Source organism: Somniosus microcephalus, chromosome 10, assembly GCF_052327205.1.
Source record: "Somniosus microcephalus isolate GS21.2 chromosome 10, FLI_Smic_1.0, whole genome shotgun sequence".
In the NCBI taxonomy this organism is placed as follows: Eukaryota; Metazoa; Chordata; class Chondrichthyes; order Squaliformes; family Somniosidae; genus Somniosus; species Somniosus microcephalus.
Window position 1 is genome coordinate 24,362,846 of NC_140996.1, and position 17,492 is coordinate 24,380,337.

At 50.5% G+C, this 17,492-nt stretch overlaps 1 protein-coding gene across 6 annotated transcripts in view; it reads right to left on the reverse strand.

The window, feature by feature from the left end:
• tbc1d4 (TBC1 domain family, member 4) overlaps nt 1-17,492 on the reverse strand; it is a 318,286-nt gene that overhangs the window by 20,749 nt on the left and 280,045 nt on the right. For 5 of the 6 annotated variants that reach the window (XM_085998495.1, XM_085998496.1, XM_085998494.1 and 2 more), the window contains one exon: nt 15,366-15,610. In XM_085998495.1, coding sequence (XP_085854621.1) covers nt 15,366-15,610 — 245 coding nt within the window. Of the gene's footprint in view, nt 1-15,358; nt 15,611-17,492 lie in introns of all 6 variants that reach the window. The other variant, XR_015079695.1, reaches the window with a different exon arrangement.

The window sequence follows — 17,492 nt, forward strand, 5'->3', positions numbered from 1 at the left end:
AAATTACAGTGAAACGAAAGGCCATATTACGATAGGATTAGTCATGTGATGTAGCACTGCAATACGAGTCACGGGGTTCAATCGGGGTGTCTGAGATTGAGGAAGTCGCTGTTAAATTGCATCTTCCGAAAACAGAAAGTACTTCTGTACATGTATACTGCTTAAACACTCGTGTCAAAGTAACACCGGTCCCTTGTATACTAGGCAGCTGAGCAACGAAACCGTGTTTGCACCAGGCTCGCATGTTTCTGATATACACCCTTGGCCAGCATAACACGTACAGAGGAGCTGTCTGCACAGTGACACATCTCGAGATGAAGATGATGCTGATGAACTGCTCGAGCTTCACCCTTGCAGTCTGTGGTTCTGTGGGTAGTACACTTACCTCCGAGCCAGAAGGTTGTGGGTTTGAAGTCCCACTCCAGGGACTTGAGCACATAAATCTAGGCCGACACTCCCAGTGCAGTGCTTTGGGAGTGCTGCACTGTCGGAGGTGCCGTCTTTCGGATGAGACGCTAAACCGAGGCCCCGTCTCCTTTGTCAGGTGGATGTAAAAGATCCCAAGACACTATTCTGAAGAAGAGCAGGGGAGTTCTCCCCGGTGTCCTGGGCAATATTTTGAACCCTCAATCAACATCACAAAAACAGATTATCACATTGCTGTTGGTGGGAGTGTGCTGTGCTTAAATTGGCTGCCGCGTTTCCCACATTACAACAGTGGCTCCACTTCAAAAGTACTTCATTGGCTGTAAAGCGCTTTGAAACGTCCGGTGGTCGTGAAAGGCGCTATATAAATATATAAGTCTTTCTTTCTGTGGCCGCCATCTGAATGCAGAAACATGGCAATCCCTCACATCATACTCCCATCTGTGTGTTATCCTGTATGTCGCATTCTCGGAAACAGGCATTCTATTGCTGCTGCACTCCTTGTGCATTACTTCCTACTGCAGAAAGTGAAATAGAATTGATTTCACCTGGTTGCCAAGTTCACACTGTGCGTTATTCTGAATAATGGATGCCCTCCTTTTTATTATTTCACTCATTTATCATTTCCAGAGCCGCACTGAACACAATCACTTTGCTGCTGAGTCTCATTATATACTGCTGCAGCCAACTGCATGTGCCTGCCCGGGTGACACTGAGTCATGCAACACGCACAAGGCTGTGCTCGTATTACCGGATCAATTCTTCACCTCCCGTTGCTTTTCATCTTGGCTGAATTTCACAGCAGCCTTTAGAGAGAAAAGAAAGCTGAGGAGAGCCCAAAGGAAACCGTGCGATTTCCAATGTCTAAAAGTAACTGAGTTAGTGCAACTCTAGCCTTCTGTGTTTGCCAGCTTTATATAGGCTTCTAAAATTCCTGTGGATCAAAAGCGGGTCTCATCACTGCCCACCGCCTGTGCTGCAAACAGCTGTAAAGAGACAGGCTTGCTCCAGTAGCTCCTTTAATGACAAATGTCTGCAGATTTGGTCTCGCTGGCAAGGCCGGCATTTATTGTCCATCCCTAATTGCCCTTGAGAAGGTGGCGGTGAGCCGGCTTCTTGAACTGCTGCAGTCCGTGTGGTGTGTCATAGCGGTTTGGAGTCACATATAGGCCAGGCCGGGTGAGGACGGCAGATTTCCTTCCCTAAAGGACATTAGTGAACCAGATGGGTTTTCACGACAATCCGGTAGTTACATGGTCACCATTACTGATACTAGCTTTCTATTCCAGATTTATTTAATTAACTGAAGCCACGATTTCCCCTACCTCGGCGGGTCCGTGGCAGGCGATGTCGGTCGTGGGTCTCGGTCCCGCTGCTGGCTCCATCCTGGCCTCCAAAATGACTTTCCGATGATTGGGCTTGTTAAGCCCACCCAGCACATTACCTGGCCAATTGAAGGAAGCGGGTCTGATGACATCATTTATGACGCATCATCAGCCGGTTTCCTTAAAGGAACCATGGCCCAAATTTATTTTGGCATGTCTGCTGGCAGTGTTCTACAGCAATGAGGTGCTGCTAACACTGACAAGCACTGCACAAAGGTGCAGGGCTGCTCCCAGGTTCTCCCATGACTCCCTCCATATGCACATAGGGAGGTCCTCTTCCCTTCCCATGGGTGGAAGAGACCTCCCCAGGAGACCAACGCAGCCTGGTTGCACATTGCACAGGAGGGCATAAGCAGGGATGTGGTCAGGGGTCCCTGGCTGCAGTGGTGCAAACCTTTCAATGATCTCAGTAGATCATGAAACGTTACTACAAAGCCACACTCAACCTCATCCTGCTGTGCCACTCATCACATCCTCATCACTCTGCCTTCCCTACCCTCCTCCTGCACATCCTTACTCACACCAACTTACCATGCACCTCCACCCATCCCTCTCTATCTACATTATCACTTCCCCATCTCACTAGGCACCCCTCACACTCCCTAGTGCAATCATACCAACTAACAACACACAAGGGTAGCCACTTGGGTGTTTTAGTCAATGTTCATGTAAAGTTTCTGTTAATATGTTGTGAAACATTGAAATCTTTAGTTTCAACACTTTGCATTCTTGGACAGATTTGTGTGAATCTTTGGATTTGGCTTAATGAGTTGCAGTGAATGGTGAGACATAACGGTACCCCCTGCAATGGTGATGAGTGTGAAAGAAATGGCTTGGACATTGTAGGGATGCTTTGTGGTGTTGGTGTGGGTTGGTGCCAACCTGGCACATCATGTGGCAGCCAGAGTGTACAGCGTCAAGTGAAGTAAACGTGGCCATGGTGAGGCCATCCCTGGCAGCAATGTGGTCGAGTGCTGATGCCCTGTGTCCTGTACAGCACCAGGTGATTGCGAAGAAGGTTGGTGTTGTTGTTGCTGCTGCTGGTGTTGAGGCTGATCGTGGTCAGATTCTGAGGACCAAGGTGAGAGAGTTTCAAGGGCATCTATGCTGATGGAATAGGTGGCAAGTGAAGTAGAGATGACACAAGTGATCTTTAAATTGTGGGACAGGTAATGAGGTCAGGCTGGATGGAGACTTGTGTAAAGACTTGCAGCATTCTGAATCTAATGGAAATGCAGTTTAGAGCAGCTAGTGGTTAAGGGAACATTTCTCAATCAGCTGGGATCTTTGTCTCGACAGCTGAAGCTGTCAACTCATCAGCTGATTCAATGGCCACTGACCTCCCGCCTCAGCTTCACAGACGAGGTCTAGACACAGGTCTAGAGAGCTTGGACCTGTGGGAGAGCAGCAGCGCGACCGGCGGCACTTAAAACCGGCGGGTTCAGCAGAGGCGAGGTCAGAGAGCTTGGACCTGTGGGAGAGCAGCAGCGCGACCGGCGGCACTTAAAACCGGCGGGTTCAGCAGAGGCGAGGTCAGAGAGCTTGGACCTGTGGGAGAGCAGCAGCGCGACCGGCGGCACTTAAAACCGGCGGGTTCAGCAGAGGCGAGGTCAGAGAGCTTGGACCTGTGGGAGAGCAGCAGCGCGACCGGCGGCACTTAAAACCGGCGGGTTCAGCAGAGGCGAGGTCAGAGAGCTTGGACCTGTGGGAGAGCAGCAGCGCGACCGGCGGCACTTAAAACCGGCGGGTTCAGCAGAGGCGAGGTCAGAGAGCTTGGACCTGTGGGAGAGCAGCAGCGCGACCGGCGGCACTTAAAACCGGCGGGTTCAGCAGAGGCGAGGTCAGAGAGCTTGGACCTGTGGGAGAGCAGCAGCGCGACCGGCGGCACTTAAAACCGGCGGGTTCAGCAGAGGCGAGGTCAGAGAGCTTGGACCTGTGGGAGAGCAGCAGCGCGACCGGCGGCACTTAAAACCGGCGGGTTCAGCAGAGGCGAGGTCAGGGAGCTTGGACCTGTGGGAGAGCAGCAGCGCGACCGGTGGCACTTAAAACCGGCGGGTTCAGCAGAGGCGAGGTCAGAGAGCTTGGACCTGTGGGAGAGCAGCAGCGCGACCGGCGGCACTTAAAACCGGCGGGTTCAGCAGAGGCGTACCAAATCAACAGCAGAGGAGAGAGGTAAAAAGTAATCAGTGTGACGTCACCAGGGAGCAGGTAAGTGATTGGTTGGTGAGTATTTCTCTTTTTTAAACTTAAACTCTGTAGTTTATAGTTACTAGGGTCTTTTCTGGTGTAGCAGGGACTGTTGGTAGACTGTACAAGTGCCTTAGAGATATTTTTAATTGGTGATAGTAAATTAATTTAAATTAAGTAAAGGGAAGGTCATGCCAGGTGAGCCCAGCCCCGTGATATGCTCCTCTTGCTCTATGTGGGAATTCAGGGACACTGCCGGTGCCCCTGATGACCACGTGTGCCAGAGATGCATCCATCTGCAGCTACTAGCAAACCGCATTGAGGCGCTGGAGCTGCGGGTGGATGGGTTGTTGAGCATTCACGATGCTGAGAGGTTCGTGGATAAAACGTTTAGTGAGTTGGTCACACCGCAGGGAAGGGCTGCACAGGAAGATAGGAAATGGGTGACCACCAGGAGGAGCAATAGAAGCAGGCAGGTAGTGCAGGAGACCCCTGTGACCATTCCCCTCTCAAACAGGTATGCCGCTTTGGATACTGTTGAGGGGGATGACTCACCAGGGGAAGGCAGCAGCAGCCAACTTCCTGGCACTGGGGGTGCTCCTGCTGCCCAGGAAGGGGGGAAAAAGAGTGGGAGAGCAATAGTGGTAGGGGATTCTATAGTAAGGGGAACAGATAGGCGTTTCTGTGGCCGTAGACGTGAATCCATGATGGTTTGTTGCCTCCCTGGTGCCAGGGTCAAGGATATCACTGAGCGGCTGCAGGGCATTCTGGAGGGGGAGGGTGAACAGCCAGAGGTCGTGGTCCACATTGGTACCAACGACATAGGTAAAAAGAGGGATGAGGTCCTGCAGCAAGAATTTAGGGAGCTAGGTGAAGGATTAAAGAGCAGGACCTCAAAGGTTGTAATCTCTGGATTACTCCCGGTGCCACATGCTAGTGAGTATAGGAATGGGAAGATAGAACAGATGAATGCGTGGCTAAAGGGATGGTGCAGGAGGGAGGGCTTTAGTTTCCTGGATCACTGGGTCTGCTTCTGGGAAAGGTGGGACTTGTACAAGTCGGACGGTTTACACCTGAACCAGAGGGGAACCAATATCCTTGCGGGGAGGTTTGCTAGCACTGCTGGGGGGGGTTTAAACTAACTTGGCAGGGGGATGGGGTACAGAGTGGAGCAAAAGCAGGGGGTGATTTACAGCCAAATACAGAGAAAAAAACAAGGCAGAGCAAATATGCGAAGGCAAAAGGGAATATGGCAGGGCTGGAAGGCATTTATTTTAATGCAAGGAGTCTTGCAAATAAGGTGGACGAACTGAAGTTGTTGTTGAACACATGGGAGTACGATATTGTTGCTATCACGGAGACATGGTTGAGGGAGGGTCAGGACTGGCAGCTCAATATTCCGGGGTATAGGATCTTCAGGCGAGACAGAGGGGGGTGTAAAAGGGGAGGGGGTGTTGCAATATTAATTAAGGAGTCAATTACTGCTGTAAGGAGGGATGATATATTAGCGGGTTCCTCTAATGAGGCCATATGGGTAGAACTTAAAAACAAAAAGGGGGCAAGCACTTTGCTGGGAGTGTACTATAGGCCCCCAAACAGTCAGGGGGAGATAGAGGAACAGATATGTAGGCAAATCTCAGAAAAGTGCGAAAATAATAGGGTAATAATAGTGGGGGATTTCAACTTCCCCAATATAAATTGGGATAGTCAGAGTGTGAAAGGCTTAGAGGGTGCAGAATTCTTAAAGTGCATCCAGGAGAGCTTTTTGAGCCAACATGTAGAAAGTCCTACAAGAGAGGGGGCGATACTGGACCTAATTCTGGGGAATGTAGCCGGGCAAGTGGTGGAAGCGTCAGTAGGAGAGCATTTTGGCGACAGTGACCATAATTCGGTGAGATTTAAGGTGGTCATGGAAAAAGACAAAGACGGCCCGGAAATAAGGGTTCTAAATTGGGGGAAGGCCGATTTTAATATGATAAGGCAGGATCTGGCCAAAGTGGACTGGGAGCAGCTACTTATAGGAAAATCCACATCAAGACAGTGGGAGACTTTCAGAAGGGAAATAGAGAGAGTACAACGCCAACATGTTCCTGTAAAGGTCAAGGGTGGGACCAACAAGCAAAGGGAACCTTGGATGACAAGGGATATACAAAAATGCATTAGAAATAAAAGGGGGGCTTTTGGCAGTTACAAAAGACTAAAGACGGAAGAAGCCCTAGAGGAGTATAAAAAGTGCAGGGGCATACTTAAAAAAGAAATTAGGAGGGCGAGGAGGGGCCATGAAATAACACTGGCGAGCAAAATAAAGGAAAATCCTAAGATGTTTTATAAGCATATTAAGGGCAAGAGGATAACCAGGGAAAGGGTAGGGCCCATGAGGGAACAAAGTGGCAATCTGTGTGTAGAGCCAGATGATGTAGGCGGGGTTTTAAATGAATTTTTTGCATCTGTGTTCACTATGGAGAGAGACGATGCAGACATAGAAATCGGGCAAGGGGACTGTGACATACTTGAACATATTAGCATCGAGAGGGAGGAGGTGCTAGCGGTTTTAGCAGGCCAAAAAGTGGATAAATCCCCAGGCCCGGACGAGATGTATCCCAGGCTGCTGTGGGAGGCAAAGGAGGAGATTGCAGGGGCTCTGACACAAATTTTCAGAACCTCTCTGGCCACAGGGGATGTACCAGAGGACTGGAGAACAGCTAATGTAGTACCATTATACAAGAAGGGTAGCAGGGATAAACCAGGGAATTACAGGCCAGTGAGCCTAACATCTGTGGTAGGGAAATTATTGGAAAAAATTCTGAGGGACAAAATTAGTCTCCACTTGGAGAGGCAAGGATTAATCGGGGATAGTCAGCATGGCTTTGTCAAGGGTAAATCATGTCTGACAAATCTGATTGAATTTTTCGAGGGGGTGACTAGAGGGGTGGATGAGGGAAATGCTGTGGATGTGGTTTACATGGACTTCAGTAAAGCTTTTGACAAAGTCCCGCATAGGAGACTGGTCAAGAAGGCAAGAGCCCATGGGATCCAGGGTGCCTTGGCGCGTTGGATCCTAAACTGGCTGAGTGGCAGGAGGCAGAGGGTGATGGTCGAAGGATGCTTTTGTGACTGGAAGCCTGTGTCCAGTGGGGTACCTCAGGGATCGGTGCTGGGTCCCTTGTTGTTTGTGATCTACATAAATGATTTGGATGAGAATGTAAAAGGTATGATCAGTAAGTTCGCAGATGACACGAAAATTGGTGAGGTGGTAAATTGCGAGGAGGAAAGCCTCAGGCTACAGGACGATATAAACGGGTTGGTCAGATGGGCGGAAAAGTGGCAAATGGAATTTAACCCTGAAAAGTGCGAGGTGATGCATTTTGGACGGACAAATAAGGCAAGGGAATACACAATGAGTGGTAGGACCCTAGGAAGTACAGAGGGTCAGAGGGACCTTGGTGTACATGTACATAGATCTCTGAAGGCAGCGGAACAGGTAGATAAGGTGGTTAAAAAGGCATATGGGATACTTGCCTTCATTAGCCGAGGCATAGAATATAAGAGCAGGGAGGTTATGATGGAGCTGTACAAAACGCTGGTGAGGCCACAGCTGGAGTACTGTGTGCAGTTCTGGTCGCCTCACTATAGGAAGGATGTGATTGCTTTGGAGAGGGTGCAGAGAAGATTCACCAGGATGTTACCTGGGATGGAGCGCCTCAGCTATGAAGAAAGACTAAACAGGCTGGGGTTGTTTTCCTTGGAGCAAAGAAGGCTGAGGGGGGACCTGATTGAGGTGTACAAAATGATGAGGGGCATAGATAGGGTAGATAAAGAGGAACTTTTCCCCTTAGTAGGGGGGTCAATAACAAGGGGGCATAGATTCAGGGTAAGGGGCAGGAGATTTCGAGGGGATTTGAGGAGGAACTTTTTCACCCAGAGGGTGGTTGGAATCTGGAACTCACTGCCTGATAGGGCGGTAGAGGCAGGAACCCTCACAACATTCAAGAAGCATTTGGATGAGCACTTGAAATGCCATTGCATACAAGGCTATGGACCAAATGCTGGAAAATGGGATTAGACAGGACAGGGGTGGATGGGCGGCGCGGACACGATGGGCCGAAGGGCCTCTTTCTGTGCTGTAAAACTCTATGACTCTATGAAACCGGTGGGCGACCTGTCAAATCCAAAAAGCTGGGAAAAAAAACATTGATAAGTGGCTGTAAACAAGCCACTAATGATTTGAATTGCCTCCCCCGCCGCTGCCTGTCGGGTCTGCTCAGCGCTGGCAGACCCGACATCGGGAAAGTCCAGTGTGTGCGTTTTGACAGCGGGTTCCCGACCCGCTGCCAATCATTTTAAATTTAACAGCTGACCCACCACCCATCCCATCCACTGAGCACCGGCAAAATTCCGGCCTGAATTTAAATTCCCCAGCTGCCGTGGTGGGACTTGAACTCATCATTACTCCAGGCCTCTGGATTATTAATCCAGTAACATAACCACTTAACCACTCTGCCCCCTCTGCCATCCCCGGCTCCCTCTGCAGCCCCCCCCCCCCCCCGCAGAGTGCCGGCTGCGCTCCGTGAGCCCGGCACTTCTCTCGAAAGGGTAGGGCCCATTAGGGACCAAAGAGGCAATCTGTGTGTAGAGCCAGATGATGTAGGCGGGGTTTTAAATGAATTTTTTGCATCTGTGTTCACTATGGAGAAAGACGATGCAGACATAGAAATCGGGCAAGGGGACTGTGACATACTTGAACATATTAGCATCGAGAGGGAGGAGGTGCTAGCGGTTTTAGCAGGCCAAAAAGTGGATAAATCCCCAGGCCCGGACGAGATGTATCCCAGGCTGCTGTGGGAGGCAAAGGAGGAGATTGCAGGGGCTCTGACACAAATTTTCAGAACCTCTCTGGCCACAGGGGATGTACCAGAGGACTGGAGAACAGCTAACGTAGTACCATTATTCAAGAAGGGTAGCAGGGATAAACCAGGGAATTACAGGCCAGTGAGCCGAACATCTGTGGTAGGGAAATTATTGGAAAAAATTCTGAGGGACAAAATTAGTCTCCACTTGGAGAGGCAAGGATCAATCGGGGATAGTCAGCATGGCTTTGTCAAGGGTAAATCATGTCTGACAAATCTGATTGAATTTTTCGAGGGGGTGGCTAGGGGGGTGGATGAGGGAAATGCTGTGGATGTGGTTTACATGGACTTCAGTAAAGCTTTTGACAAAGTCCCGCATAGGAGACTGGTCAAGAAGGTAAGAGCCCATGGGATCCAGGGTGCCTTGGCGCGTTGGATCCTAAACTGGCTGAGTGGCAGGAGGCAGAGGGTGATGGTCGAAGGTTGCTTTTGTGACTGGAAGCCTGTGTCCAGTGGGGTACCTCAGGGATCGGTGCTGGGTCCCTTGTTGTTTGTGATCTACATAAATGATCTGGATGAGAATGTAAAAGGTGTGATCAGTAAGTTCGCAGATGACACGAAAATTGGTGGGGTGGTAAATTGCGAGGAGGAAAGCCTCAGGCTACAGGACGATATAAACGGGTTGGTCAGATGGGCGGAAAAGTGGCAAATGGAATTTAACCCTGAAAAGTGCGAGGTGATGCATTTTGGACGGACAAATAAGGCAAGGGAATACACAATGAGTGGTAGGACCCTAGGAAGTACAGAGGGTAAGAGGGACCTTGGTGTACATGTACATAGATCCCTGAAGGCAGCGGAACAGGTAGATAAGGTGGTTAAAAAGGCATATGGGATACTTGCCTTCATTAGCCGAGGCATAGAATATAAGAGCAGGGAGGTTATGATGGAGCTGTACAAAATGCTGGTGAGGCCACAGCTGGAGTACTGTGTGCAGTTCTGGTCGCCTCACTATAGGAAGGATGTGATTGCTTTGGAGAGGGTGCAGAGAAGATTCACCAGGATGTTACCTGGGATGGAGCGCCTCAGCTATGAAGAAAGACTAAACAGGCTGGGGTTGTTTTCCTTGGAGCAAAGAAGGCTGAGGGGGGACCTGATTGAGGTGTACAAAATGATGAGGGGCATAGATAGGGTAGATAAAGAGGAACTTTTCCCCTTAGTGGGGGGGTCAATAACAAGGGGGCATAGATTCAGGGTAAGGGGCAGGAGATTTAGAGGGGATTTGAGGAGGAACTTTTTCACCCAGAGGGTGGTTGGAATGTGGAACTCAATGCCTGAAAGGGTGGTAGAGGCAGGAACCCTCACAACATTCAAGAAGCATTTGGATGAGCACTTGAAATGCCATTGCATACAAGGCTATGGACCAAATGCTGGAAAATGGGATTAGACTGGACAGGGATGGATGGGCGGCGCAGACACGATGGGCCGAAGGGCCTCTTTCTGTGCTGTAAAACTCTATGACTCTATGAGTGCCGGGCTCTTTTGCCGGCACTCCGATCCCTGGTGGCCCAGCTGGGCCCCGGGTCATGCTGCGTTCGGCCCCTCCCCTTTAATAAGGGGAGGAAGGCCTGCAGTACCGCAGCGTGACGTGCCGCAGCGCCATGCCGCAATATTAATCGCAGCGCCCCAAGAGGGAGGCTGGGCACTTTCAATAGCGCCCCACTTCCCTCTTGGGGCGCTACCGATGAATTTCAGCCGGGGGGGCACTAAAAGTAGCGCCCTGGCGAAGTTAGCCCTCCAAAGCGGGCGCGACCCAATTTTTCCCCCCAATTGTTTTGAACTTTCCGGTAGAGAGGAGTCTCAGTGTAGTGGCAGAGAAGGAACTGTAGCATAGTAGCAGCAACACTGGCCGCCCAGCACCTCACCTTTAATTAGCGCCGCCCTGGCCGCAGGTAGGCTCCCCTGACCCCGTCGGACATAGCGTCCGGCGGTAAGTTGGGGACGCTCCCGAAGATCGCGACCGGGGCGCTAACGGTTACCGCCGCCGCTAACCTCCCGCTGAATTTCGCGGGAGGCGTTGGCGGCGCCACGCCTGCGCGCTAGTTGCTTTGCGCCCTAACAGGAGGCGCAAAGCAACCGAATGTTTAGGCCTTGATGTTTTCAGACTGTGTCCTCTCCATTCATCCAGAGTCTGAGGCAGGTGTCGATTGGGTCAGTGTACATTCACGTTCGGGTTTCTATTTTCATTGGTGTCTATTTTGTAATTTCGGACTGGTTCAGTCACAAAAATGACGACGCACATTCCACAATATGCAATATTATCTTGCCGTGAGATTTCCCTGCGGCACAGCTCCTCTTAGTGAAGCTCGACCATTGTTCAGTGCCTAAATGTCATTGCGTTACTATTTTAAAAAAAACACAAGCTGCACTCTGAAATGAATAAATCGGATTTTGAAATTGATGTCCCCGCCCCACCACTGCCAGGGCATTGTCCCTGTGGGATTCCCGCGCTCTCCTCCAATGACAAGCCTGACACGAGGCCTTGGCGAGAGTGAGGAGAAATTTGCTGGGGTTGTTCTCCTTAGAGCAGAGAAGGTTAGGAGGAGATTTGATAGAGGTGTTCAAAGTCATGAGGGGTTTTGATAGAGTAAATAAGGAGAAACTGTTTCCAGTGGCAGAAGGGTCGGTAACCAGAGGAGACAGATATAAGATAATTGGCAAAAGAATCAGAGGCGACAGGAGGAAACCGTTTTTAACGCAGCGAGTTGTTGTGATCTGGAATGCGCTGCCTGAAAGGGCGGTGGAAGCAGATTCAATAGTAACTTTCAAAAGGGAATTGGATAAATACTTGAAGGAAAAACATTTGGGGAAAGAGCAGGGGAGTGGGATTAATTGGATAGCTCCACCAAAGAGCTGGCACAGGCAAGATGGGCCGAATGGCCTCCTTCTGTGCTGCATCATTCGATGATTCTAACTACTAGTTTCTGGCTGTTGTTGCTCACTCTCCGCTCCCCAGCTGATTGCCCCGTTGTGGTCTGCCTGCTCCTTCTCCGACACCATCAGGCTCCCCTTCTCCTTTCTCAATGCTGGGCCAGCCACAGCACGAGTACCATTTAAGCTGCTCCCCTCCCAAGCCCCACATCAACTATACAACAGAGCCTCACTGCCAGACTACTATCCATTGAGACAAGCAATGCTGTGGGACATCCACCACCATAGAAAATAAACAGGTAAGCTATTGATCCAGCTTGGGACCTAGGATAGGCCCTAGGCAAACCTCCATGGGCACCATCTCGGATGAATTCATGAATCTTAATATAAGCAGAAAGTTAGTGTATCAAGACCAACAGTGTTGTAGGTTGCCTAGGAAACACATTTCTGGACAAAGGCTGAACGATTTAAAGAAGGAGTTAAATCACACGGTCTCTCTAATACACCTCTTACAGCACCTTTTCTGCCCTGATAAGTCATGTTGCTCCCAAATAATAACTAAGAACATAAGAGATAGGAGCAGGAGTAGGCCATACAGCCCCTCGAGCCTGTTCCGCCATTCAATAAGACCATGGCTGATCTTCTACCTCATCTCCACTTTCCCGCACTATCCCCATATTCCTTGATTCCCTTAGTGCCCAAAAATCTATCGTTCTCTGCCTTGAATATACTCAACGACTGAGCCTCCACAGCCCTCTGGGGTAGAGAATTCCAAAGATTCACCACCCTCTGAGTGAAGAAATTTCTCCTCATCTCAGTCTTAAATGGCCGACCCCTTATCCCGAGACTGTGACCCCTAGTTCTAGGCTCTCCAGCCAGGGGAAACAGCCTCTCATCATCTAAGGCTTCCCTCCCTGCTAGGCTGCTATGTGACGTTACAAATGGGGAGCCTCCAGAGTGGCTCCATTCCAAGCAACAACTTCTGACTAGACCTTGCAGCTGATTCGGATCCTGGGAAAGCACACTGCTAGCTGGGGTGCAGAGTCTCCAGCCTGCCCCGCAGTTTTCCCAGGGTTCCCATGGGGAAGAATGGCTTTTAGGCCAGTGAGAATTCCACCGTGTGCAAAAGATCCCTTCGGGAACACTCCTAATCGACAACATCACAGAACGGATCAGCAAGAAGGGACGGAGGGTCAACCTCAAGTGGCTTCCAGAAGCTGAGATAATCAATGGGTTTTCTTTTAAACAAACCTTTGGGGCCCGATTTTGTGGCTTGTATGGGAAATGGTCGGATTCCCCCGAATGTGGGGTTCTGACACACGAAAAAATGTCAGCCAGCTCCACGCAATTTTCCCTCAAGTGGCCAATTAATTCCCAGCATGTGGGCAGCCTTGTTAATTGTCCATTTCTAGTCAGAAAGCCCCACAGTATGATGTCATCATTCGTGGTGCTTTCAAGGTCCATAGCAAGCACTGCATTCTCTGAACCATACAGGATGGCAGAGGAGCCTGCAGCAGCTGTGGCCAGTGCCAAACCCTGAGCTGCCTTCAAATTCGACGAGGCTTCACTGCAGGCATTATTGGATGGGGTTAGGGCCCACAGGGAGGTCCTCTTCCCTAGGTCAGGGAGGAAGAGGCCTCCCACTGAGACCAATGCTGCATGGATGCAGGTGTCAGCAGATGCCAACTCACTGGGAGTCACCAGAAGAACCTTGGCATCACATCTCTAACTCCTTCCTCTGCTCCCCCACAGGACCATCCACAGCCCCCATCCCCACTGTGGAGGAGGAAAAGGCTGTGCAGCCAGACTCCTCAGAGGAAGCTCCAACCTCTGAGGGCGCAGCGTCAGCAGAAGTAAGCGCACCCAGCACCAGCGCAGACACTCACACCTCGGGGGGACCTTCGGGACATAGAGTAGTGTTGTCACCTGGTGTTTCACAGCTCACAAGTGAGCCTCAGCAGATTCTGGAGACAGAGACAGCAGTGGAGAGTCCTCGTCGGAGGGCGCAGGACTCTGCCAGCTCAGCTCAGCTGCGCTGCATGTCGACCCTCTACCTCTGGGTCCATCCGCAAGAGAAGAGGTGATGGATCTCCATGCACAGATGCAGGAGTCTCTGGCAGGTTTTGTCTCCAGGGTCGCTGTGAGTGTGGAGCGAATGGAGGAGTCCAGAGCGACCATGAGCAGAGCCTTTGTAGAGTCATTGGCGCATGAACGCATCACCATGGAAAGGTTGGCAACCTCCATGGAGGAGATAACTCGCCAGGGTACGGAAAACATGGTGAGTGCTCATAAGAGAATGACATCTCTTGAGGAGCGTTGGCCATCTATTGAACAGAGAAACCAGATCTTCATGGAAGTCCTTCCGAGTAGGACTGCCAGTGCAGAAACGGATCCCCATGGCCCCCTAAAGCGCAGCAAGGTGCTCTCAAGCCACTTCCAAGCGCTGGCCCCTTCTGGCCTGTGCAGCTTCAGGTGAGTGAGCAGCAGCCTGGTGCTCCTGGTGCTCATCCTGCTGTTCCTGGTTCTGCTGCTGCCGCCTCTGCTGCTGGAGATCCTCTAATGGCAAGAAGGGAAGGAAAAAAAGGCGTCCCATGCTTCTCGCAGATGCCTCCGCTGAGGAAGTGCTGAGTGAGGGTGGCGAGAGGGGCTTCCCAGGAGATCACATTGGAGAAGTGTGTGAGGCTCCAACCTTCCACAGCTGTGCCTAAGCCTTGAAGAAGTAGCCCCAAGCCTTCAGCAACAAGGTCCTTCAACATACAAGTGCTGTCCCTTTAAATCGCAGCTTTTCCGAATGACCAGTAGCTGACAGCTAGCAAGCCGGCAAGCTTCATGCCAGGTTTCATCAGCGGGGTTCCCCGCAGGTGTGTTTGATGTGGGGAAAGCCCCAAAATCGCAACGGCCCCTGAAAATCGACTTAAACAAGGTAATAATTGCTTATTAGTGTTCCAACGGCCAGTCCCGCCAGTGGCGGGCGGGATTGATTCAGGTCGCGGGGAAACGGCGGTCCGAAAGTCGGACGGGGTGGGGAATCGGGTGGGGGGGGCCGCGACCCGCTTTTTCGGCGATTTTCAGCCCCCGGCCACCTGGAAAGCCACCCGACGGCTGGCAGAAAATCGGGGCCTTGGTGTCTACATTATTTTCTCTTAGAAAATCAGCAAATATGGTACTTTGAATAAGAAAGTATTCACAGTAGATGTGCCTTCCCCTTTAAGTTAGCAATTAAAGGGTGCATTATTGTTACAGCTTTATTTGAAACTTCAAGTCATACACCCCACAGTAAATACAAAAACAGATAACTTGAGCACTTTAATTGTTGAAACCACCCCATGAAAACATAAATATTGATTCTCAGACTAGATCTATCTGAAGGACATGTAGGGCAAGGATCAGGTCACTGTGCCCAATAATTCATTTGGTGAAACGAGGCCATTTTGAATGCTATGGTGTAGATTTTCCGATTGGAAACTCCAGGCCAATACAAGTAATTCTGCACCCAAGCTGAGAAGATTTGATTGTTGCAGGTCAAAATACTTGAGCGCATTGTAAATCAAAAAACATTCCTTTTTTAGAAGCTGATCAACTCACACGATACCTGCAATGACATCATGTCGGGCCTGTATTGTTTGCGGAATCCTAGGTCGTACATCAGGAACTTCAGCATCTTGAAGGCCTGCTCTTCACTTGTGTGCAGAAGGAGCACGCCGGCCACAAAACTGATGCCCTGGCAGTAGCCCACCTCCTTGTCCAGCAACGAGTAGGCCTTGAGGAGATTAAACAGCGAGAGTTGGCCAGCTCCCAACTGGGCCGAGAAATATGCATGGGTGGGAAATGTTCGTCCTGTAAGAACACAGAAAAGAAGCAAGGTTTTTTTCTTTCATGCTGCCTGCCTGACCTGCTGAGTATTTCCAGCATTTTCTGTTTATTTTTTTCATACTGCAAAAGCAATCGATCACGTAAAATACATGTCGCTGTATGTGGACAGTGATTATTACGGAGTCCCCCCAACCAGTTCAAGGTAGTATCAATTGCTGGTTCAAGGTGACATATTTAGCTTTACCACAAGAAGCAGAGAAGATCCTATCAAAGAGAGGACAAAAAGTTACTTGAACTGGCATCAAGATGACTCCTTAAAGCCTTTCCACCCTCTACAAGGCACAAGTCAGGAGTGTGATGGAATACTCTCCACTTGCCTGGATGAGTGCAGCTCCAACAACACTCAAGAAGCTCGACACCATCCAAGACAAAGCAGCCCGCTTGATTGGCACCCCATCCCCCGCCTTAAACATTCACCGCATTTATTGCCCATCCCTAATTGCCCTTGAGAAGGTGGTGGTGATCCGCCTTCTTGAACCGCTGCAGTCCGTGTGGTGAAGGTACTTCCACAGTGCTGTTAGGGAGGGAGTTCCAGGGTTTTGACCCAGCAACAATGAAGGATTGGTGATGTACTTCTAAGTCAGGATGGTGTGTGACTTGGAGGGAAACTTGGAGGTGGTGGTGTTCCCATGCGCCTGCTCCCCTTGTCCTTCTAGGTGGTAGAGGTCGTGGGTTTGGGAGGTGCTGCCAAAGAAGCCTTGGCGAGTTGCTGCAGTGCATCTTGTAGATGGTACACACTGCAGCCACGGTGCACCGGCGGTGGAGGGAGTGAATGTTTAAGGTGGTGGATGGGGGGCCAATCAAGCGGGCTGCTTTGTGCTGGATGGTGTCGAGCTGCTTGAGTGTTGTTGGAACTGCGCTCATCCAGGCCAGTGGAGAGTATTCCATCACACTCCTGACTTGTGCCTTGTAGATGGTGAAAAGGCTTTGGGGAGTCAGGAGGTGAGACATTCGCCACAGTTGTCCCTCTGAGTCAACAGTACGTGTCCTGCCAGGCTTGTCCAAGTACAGCTGCTGAGACCCATCAGGGTAGAGCTGGCGGCACTAGAATGGCAGAATGCTGCTCGTGTGGGCGTTTGTTGTGAGCAGTGATTCGAGCACGGTACCGCTGCCGCTATACTGTGGTACAAGCAGCCGGTGGCTCAGTGGGTATCGCTCTCACCTCTGAGTCAGAAGGTTGTGGGTTCAAGTCCCACTCCAGGGTCTTGAGCAGAAAATCTTGGCCGACACTCCAGTACTGAGGGAGTGCTGCACTGTTGGAGCTGTCGTCTTTTGGATGAGATGTTAAACCGGGATTTTATCTGCTCTCAGGTGTATGTAAAAGTGGCACTGTTTGAAGAAGGCCGGGGCGTTCTCCACGGTGTCCTGGCCAATATTTATCTCTCAATCAACATCACTAAAAACAGATGATCTGGTCATTATCACACTGCTGTTTGTGGGACCTTGCTGTGCGCAAATTGGCTGCTGCGTTTCCTACATTACAACAGTGACTACACTTCTAAAGTACTTTATTGGCTGTAAAGTGCTTTGGGATGTCCTGAGGTCGTGAAAGGCGCTATAGAAATGCAAGTCTTTCTTTCTTTTTTTACTACAGCAGTTAAAGGTCCTATGACTGAACTCGAGGATGCCCCGTGTAGGAACACAAGGGAATGTGTTGGGAGTATCTAGCTCAAAGCCTCCTTGAAAAAGTGCAACATCCCCACCGACACCTGGGAATCCCTGGCCCAAGACCGCACAAAGTGGAGGAGAAGCATCCGGGAAGGCGCCGAACACCTCGAGTCTCTTCGCCGGGAGCAAGCGGAAGCCAAGCGCAGGCAGCGCAAGGAGCGCACGTCAACCCAAGCAC